General features: G+C 46.8%; 1 protein-coding gene across 1 annotated transcript in view; it reads right to left on the reverse strand.

The window, feature by feature from the left end:
* Nucleotides 1-1,149: 1,149 nt before the first annotated feature.
* The window catches only part of RUSC1 (RUN and SH3 domain containing 1), a 15,016-nt gene continuing 8,945 nt past the window's right edge, over nucleotides 1,150-7,220 (reverse strand). Inside the window, exons 4-11 of the mRNA XM_018565226.1 lie at nucleotides 6,601-6,663; nucleotides 5,658-5,734; nucleotides 3,527-3,701; nucleotides 3,347-3,446; nucleotides 3,135-3,181; nucleotides 2,093-3,047; nucleotides 1,579-1,710; nucleotides 1,150-1,486 (exon numbers count right to left, since the gene is read on the reverse strand). Of these exons, the coding sequence (XP_018420728.1) occupies nucleotides 1,318-1,486; nucleotides 1,579-1,710; nucleotides 2,093-3,047; nucleotides 3,135-3,181; nucleotides 3,347-3,446; nucleotides 3,527-3,701; nucleotides 5,658-5,734; nucleotides 6,601-6,663 (1,718 nt within the window). The 3' untranslated portion in view covers nucleotides 1,150-1,317. The remainder of the gene's footprint in view (nucleotides 1,487-1,578; nucleotides 1,711-2,092; nucleotides 3,048-3,134; nucleotides 3,182-3,346; nucleotides 3,447-3,526; nucleotides 3,702-5,657; nucleotides 5,735-6,600; nucleotides 6,664-7,220) is intronic.

The raw sequence follows: 7,220 nt of genomic DNA on the forward strand, positions 1-7,220 counted from the left end.
TACTCATCCACTCGTTATAACTTGCCTTGACTATTGCAACTCCCTCCTCACTGGCTTACCTCTACACAGGCTATCCCCCCTTCTCAGTCTATCATGAATGCTGCTGCCAGACTCATCCACCTAACCAACCGCTCAGTGTCTGCAACCCCCCTCTGCCAATCCCTGCACTGGCTTCTATCCTCCACCCACCTCTGCCAATCCCTGCACTGGCTTCCAATAGCCCAAAGGATAAAATAAAAAATGTTAACAACCACTTACAAAGCCATCTACAACTCTGCCCCCGGCTATATCTCAAACCTTGTCTCAAAGTATCACCCTAACCGTCCCCTCCGCTCTTCAAATGACCTTCTGCTTTCCAGCTCCCTCGTTAACTCCTCCCATGCTCGCCTCCAGGAAATCTCTAAAGTCTCTCCCATCTTCTGGAACTCTTTACCCCAACCTGTCCATCTATCTCCCACTCTGACTGCCTTTAGGCGATCCCTTATGACTCATCTCTTCAGGGAAGCCTATCCCACCTCAACCTGACCACTCAACCATCACATTCTCAAACAATTCATCCCCACACAGCTACATCCTCATGTATCACTTGCATCTCCCTTCTAGATTGTAAGCCCTCAGGGGCAGGGCCCTCCTTACCATCTTGTCTTGAAATGTATTGTGATTGTAATATCTTCCTTATATTGAAAAGCGCTGCACAAACTGTTGGCGCTATATAAATCCTGTATAATAATAATAATGGACGTATTTTTCCATGAGGCCGGTCATTCTCTTTACCTGTCATATTTTACAACTTTGTACAGTTCCAGCTTTCAGGATTGAGGACGTTCAGATTTTTCAGGCACCTTTTATTAAATCCAGACATTTTCCATATGTGATACATACAATACAGAGGTCATCTTCTAGATAATCACATTATAGGACACCCGGCCACGACTGGGAGGACAACGTGTCATACATAATTTTATACTGTGCATTATTCCATCATAATTACTGTAATATGTCCAATAAGTTACAAGCTCCTTGTAGTGAAATGTCTAGAGCAGCGAGCTGCATATTAAACCATATCACCCTGGGACGTTATAATCCCTCGTTCTCCAAAAACATTGCCACGAGGTGTGTTTCATTACCATAGGCAATGGTTACCCATTTTTTGGCTGAAGAGCTTGCACTTTTAACTTGGTTTACTATAGCACTAGAAGGATATCAAGGCATTTGCAAGGAGTGGGGGAAAAAAGAGGGGCAGAATACTGTGAAGGGGATTCAGGCTAATGAGACAACTGGGGGTTTTTCATGTTTCCCCCCTCGAAGAAAAGTCAATCAAAGGATTAGTGAAGTGTACCCCACCGGCACCAAGCCCATATCGCTCCCTCGCCTGCAGCGGATCCAGTCTTCATCCACCGTTCCCAGCAACTGCAAGACGTCTCCTTTCTTAAAGCTTAGCTGAGCTTCACCGGAGGCGGCGTGATCGCACATAGCTCGGAGAGACCTAAAGGTAGAAAATTCAGTCACATGACTGCGGAACACATCACTTTGTTACCTCAAGGAAGACTTCACTAAGGTGTTGCCACCTGCTCTTACCTCTCTGACTTGCGGTCGCTTTGGTGCCTCTCCTCTTGCTCTGCAGGGAAGACTTGTTCTGGCTCAGGTGTGGACAGAAGACGGATGAGGTTCAGAACGTTCACATTTGGAGGCAACCAGCTGGAGGGGCGTCTGAGGATAATATTAGAAGATGGAGAGGTAACGTGATGTGGGAGAGATGAGTAAGAAACAAATGGACCATCTACTTGACAAGTGCTCCTTATCCACATACAATTTCCTGACTCACTATGTAAATCCTTATAGGAGACTTTGGGAGATGACCCCAGGTGGTGGGGCTTCATCCAGAACATTCAGTGGAAGGCATCTGCTGGTTACAACATTGCTATCTTCCCGCTAGTGTTCACTACTCAAGGCTTCAAGTGCCCCCAACAGGTCATGTTTCAGGATTTTACTTGGGGAGAACAGAGATTCTGAAAAAATGACCTGTCCAGTCCCTAAAGGACTGGAGTTCATCAGCTCTAGAACCAGAATAAACACCAATACTTGCACTTACCTGGATTTTACACTTCTTCCCTCCAAATCACGGCTATGAGCAGAACTTGTCCCAAATAGCTGGCCAAACCAGCCGCCCTTCTCCTCCGGGGTTTGACATGGAGTTGGGCGACCCCCATTCACAACGACAGGCTGTCTGCACTGAGTAGGACCTCCTTGTCTTGGTGTTGTATCTTCACTTCCTGAAATATTAGCTGCCGTCGGATCTCTGGAGCTCTGCCTGGGCTGTCTCATTCCCATTCCCATTGTCTCAGTCCCATTTGTTGTCTTCTTACAGTCTCTCTCACAATGTGGTTGCTCAGGAAGTCTTTGCTCTGTGCATTCTCCTACTTTGGAGGGCAATTGTTGTTCAAGCTGGCTCTGTTGTTTGTCAGGAGCCCCCCTTGGCTTTCTGAAGGATGCAAAGGCAAAGGAATCCTTATTTGCAGGAATATACTGGCGAGAAGCCTGGCTTAGCTGTCCCCACCAAGTAGTGCTAGAGTCTTTGGCCTTGGAGGTTGCACCTTGTTGGGTTTCTGTACTAGTCATTATCCCTGCACCAGGGGGGGACACACGTTGCTGGTTTTTATAGAGTGAGTCCTTTGGGCAGTCTTTATAACAAACGGCCCCATCATGCTTGGGGTCACTACTGGAAAAGCATGGAGACTGCAACTGGGTTTGGCTTTCCTTTGGCTTTTCTTTATCTGCATTTCCGGTGAGGTTATGTGCAAGCCAGCCACCCAAGTCTAGGATATGCTGAAATGGTGGGACGCCCCAGTTGTCGGCCGGAGTCGAAGGACTGTGAGGGGTTGGCGGGTCTTGAAGCGGGAGGTGATGATGCTCAAACAGAAGGTCGGTGTGGAAGGTCAGAGCAGACAGAGGCTGTAAGGTCAGCAGCAATTCCTCCCGCAGTTCAGGACAGGAAGTAGCAGCCAGTGGAAGGAATCCCGTAGGGAGAAAGAAGACTGACAGTTGATCTGTTGGGATCAAATGTGGATAAGTAAAGAGTTCTGTATCTACCAGGTAGATACACAGAATTGGACATTCTAGCTCCTAAAACATACCATAAATCAGATGGAGGAAGGAGACCCAGATGTCCAGCTGTTTGGTACTACAAGACAAAAAGGGGAGATTAGAGTCCTCTAACCCTGTGTTGTCTCATTCCTACTGAATTACTTTATAGCCCATCTTGTTACTAGAGTTCCACTTTACTGAGAATGGACCATGCTGACCTGGCCTCTAGAGTCCTTTCCCCACCCACGCTGTCCACACTTACTTCAGGAGGCCAAAGATGAAAGCGTTAAACCTCCTCTGTGGGTCTCGGAGCTGCTGGTACTGGCTGACATTGTAGAAGAGAAAGTGAAGGGACTCGGGGCCTGTGATGGAACAAGAAACACTAAAGTATCTGCTCCTGAAGTCTAAGTGACCCAAAATGTTATGACGATTTTGCACACACCTGATTTTGTTGAGGCCTCCACCAGGTTCCAGGGACTCAGTCTTCTCCTGCCAATGATGACATCCTTCTGGAAGGGCTTCAATCCATCGCCAAGCAGGGAGAAGAGTGCGGGGCACAGGCTGTTAAGGATGAGGTAGCCGAGCTTTGGACTCAGGCGACTGTCACCCAATTGTGCCTGGGGAGAGAGATAAATTACTCACATCTGTCTGCAGCTTCTCGGTGTTGTATCATTACAGCTACTACTTCAAATCTCATGAGTAGCCCAGGGAAATGCTAAGATGTCTCCATTATACATTCCATGGTGTCCTTACAACACAGCCTCATCTGTAAACCCCTCTCCTTCCATTATGTCCTCATCATCCCATGGTGGCCTTCCAACACAGCCTCATCTGTAAACCCCTCTCCTTCCATTATGTCCTCATCATCCCATGGTGTCCTTCCAACACAGCCTCATCTGTAAACCCCTCTCCTTCTATTATGTCCTCATCATCCCATGGAGTTCTAACACCTCATCTGTAAAACCTTCTCCTTACATCATACAGGTGAAACTCGAATAATTAGAATATCGTGCAAAAGTAATTGCAGTAAGTGCTGCAAAAGGGGCCCAAACCAAGTACTGAGTACATATGCATGCTTGTACTTTTCAGAGGTCCGATATTGTTCTATGTACAATCCTTGTTTTATTGATTGCATGTAATAATCTACATTTTTGAGGTTGTGGATTTGGGGTTCTTGGGGTTTTCATGAGCTGTAAGCCATAATCATCACAATTATGACAAATCACGGCTTGAATTATCTTGCTTTGCATGTAATGAGTCTCTCTCATATATTAGTTTCACCTTTTAAGTTGCATTAGTGAAATAAATGAACTTTGCACAATATTCTAATTATTCGAGTTTCACCGGTATCTTTCAATAGTTTCCATCTGTTACCCCTCCACTTCCATCATGTCCTCATTATTCCATGGTGTCCCTCAACACCTCCCGATCTATAAACCCTTCTTTTTCCATCAAGTCCTCAACACCCTCATCTTCTATTGTGTCCCTCCAACACCGCCTCACCTATAAACCCTTCTCCTTCCATAATGTCCTCATCACCCTCATCATTCTATGATGTCCTTCCAACGCCACGTCATCTATAAGCCCCTTTCCTTCCATCATATCTGCATTATTCCATGGTGTCCTTCCCACACCTTCTCATCTGTAACCTCTTCTCCTTCCATCATGTGGTCACCATTCCATATTGTACTTCCAATACCTCATCTGTAAAATCCTTATCTGTAACTCTCTCTTCTTCCATCATGTCCTCGTCGATCGATGGTGTTCTTGCAACACCTCCTCATTTGTAACCCTCTCTTCTTCCATGGTGTCCTTCCAACATCTCATCTATAACCCTCTCTTCTTCCATCATGTCCTCATCATTCTATAATATCCTTCCAACACCTCCTAATCTTTAACCCCCTCTCATTCCATCTGTCCTCATCATTCCATAGAGTGCTTCCAACGACCCATCTATAACCCTCTCTACTTTCATCAAGTCCTCGTCATTCTATGATATCCTTTCAAAACCTCCTAATCTGTAACTCACTCTCATTCCCTCATGTCCTCATTCCATGGTGTCCTTCCAACACCTCATCTATAACCCTCTCTACTTTCATCAAGTCCTCATCATTGTATGCTGTCCTTCCAACTCCTCAACTGTAAAACCCTCTCCTATACTTATATCTACACCATTCTATGGTGGGCTTCCAAAAACTCTTCATCTATAACCCTCCCTCTTTCCATCTTGTCCTCATTATTCCATGGTGTCCTTCCAACACTTCATCTTTTACCCTCTCTACTATCAAGTCCTCATCATTCTATGCTGTCCTTCCAACACCTCCTAATCTGTAACCCTCCCTACTATAAGGTATTCATCATTCTATGCTGCCCTTCCAACACCCCATCCATAACCCTCTCTACTATCATGTCCTCATCTCTGGAAGGGGAAGGGGGATTTGTTCATGTTGCTGCAGCTCCTCAATCTAGTATCCATATTGAGTCCACTTCAGCCCATTCATCCAAACACACCATTGTTCATCAGTCTCTCTCTTTTCCACATTCTCGTCATCCACCCAACCCCCCCGGCTCACCTTCTGCACTTGGTTTCTACTGCCATTGAAATGGGAGATAATTCTGTCCACGGATGAGCCAATGGCGATGAGGAGACCTGGCGGGAGGGAGGAAACATGTAATCAGGACAATTAGAGAAACAACAGTGGCCAACACTACGGGAGACCCTGATATTAATATGAGGCCTCCTTGGGAAGTCCTTGGCGTCTCTCCTTCCCAGTTCTGTACCATTACACTGCACTCATTAAAGTGGACCCGTCATCAAATATATTATTTCATGACTGACAATGTCTTCATCTGCTTTTCTCTGCAGAAGGATGGTACCATCTTTGTTCAGACATCATCCAGGGTCACCATCTACTTCCTGGATTGAGATACTGGCTCCAGGAAGAGTCTGCTCCCTAGCACTGGTCCTTCCTCTTCCAGGAGGATCTAATTACTGCCAGTAGTGGCCCAGCTCCTCCACCCCTCACCTCCCAACATAGCCATTTATGAAAAGGGGGAATACTACAGAGTGTCACTTGGGTGACAGCCGTGTTCACATCCAAAATTGCGGCACCCAGCAGCAGTCTTGGGGCCTTTAATCTACACAAGGAAGACTTTTACTGGTAAATAACATAGAATATATTAAAAGAGCTCATATAATCTGTCATGGTCAGGTGACAGGGTCCCTTTAAGCAGGGCTGAAGCTGGGGGGGGGGGGCATGTGTGTGCCCCATGTGCTGTTTTAGGAGGGGGTGCCACTGGCTGTGTGGATGGAGAACATCTCCCTTAGGGGGGTAGTAGAGCAATTCTGAGCCTTTGCCCCGGGTGACAGAATGTCTAGCTTCCCCACTGCCTTCTAAGGGCCCCTGGGCTCCAGCTGTACGTGATTCTAGGTGGAGCGTTGCACTAATCGTGGCTGTCCTGAGTGTCATGTGACCAGCATGCCATCATAGAAATTCTGCAGAAATGTCCATTTACTTTTCTTATCACGCAGTAGGGTGTCTCCGGCCCCATCCGCCATCAGCGGCTCACCCACGCCACCTGCAGGGAGGAGAGAACCGAGCGTCGTTATTCTGATCCTCAGAACCCAAAGTCCCCGCCCCCACCGCATCCCGGACACGCCTTCTCCTCTGTATACAGCGCACAGAAAAGGGGTGACACCTCAAAATAAGGATCAGGAGCTGTGTACAGATATGGAGAACGCAGTATCTGTATATATGGATATAGGGAGTGACATACAGTATATAGTATAATCTGTACAGAGGATGATGATGACGTATAGAGGACACGTGGGGGCGGAGGATAAAGCGTTCTGGATGGTGACGTCATGGACACAGGTCACCCTGCACTGTGTGAGGCGGTGGCTCAGTGAATAAGCCAATGTAGATGAGGTCAGGGAGACGGGTTCACACTGTACTGCGTGAGGTGGTGGCTCAGTGGGTAAGGATTCTGGTTGATTTAAAAACTGGGGGTTTTATATGGAGGATGGGTTTTATATGGAGGATGGGTGTTATATGGGGTACAATATGTGGGAGGGGGATTAGACAGGGACAGAATATGGGGGAGGGGTATTATGTAGCATTATGGTAGGGGTATCA

The sequence above is a fragment of the Nanorana parkeri genome, unplaced genomic scaffold (genome assembly GCF_000935625.1).
Source record: "Nanorana parkeri isolate BGI_ZX_2015 unplaced genomic scaffold, ASM93562v1 scaffold823, whole genome shotgun sequence".
Taxonomy (NCBI): domain Eukaryota; kingdom Metazoa; phylum Chordata; class Amphibia; order Anura; family Dicroglossidae; genus Nanorana; species Nanorana parkeri.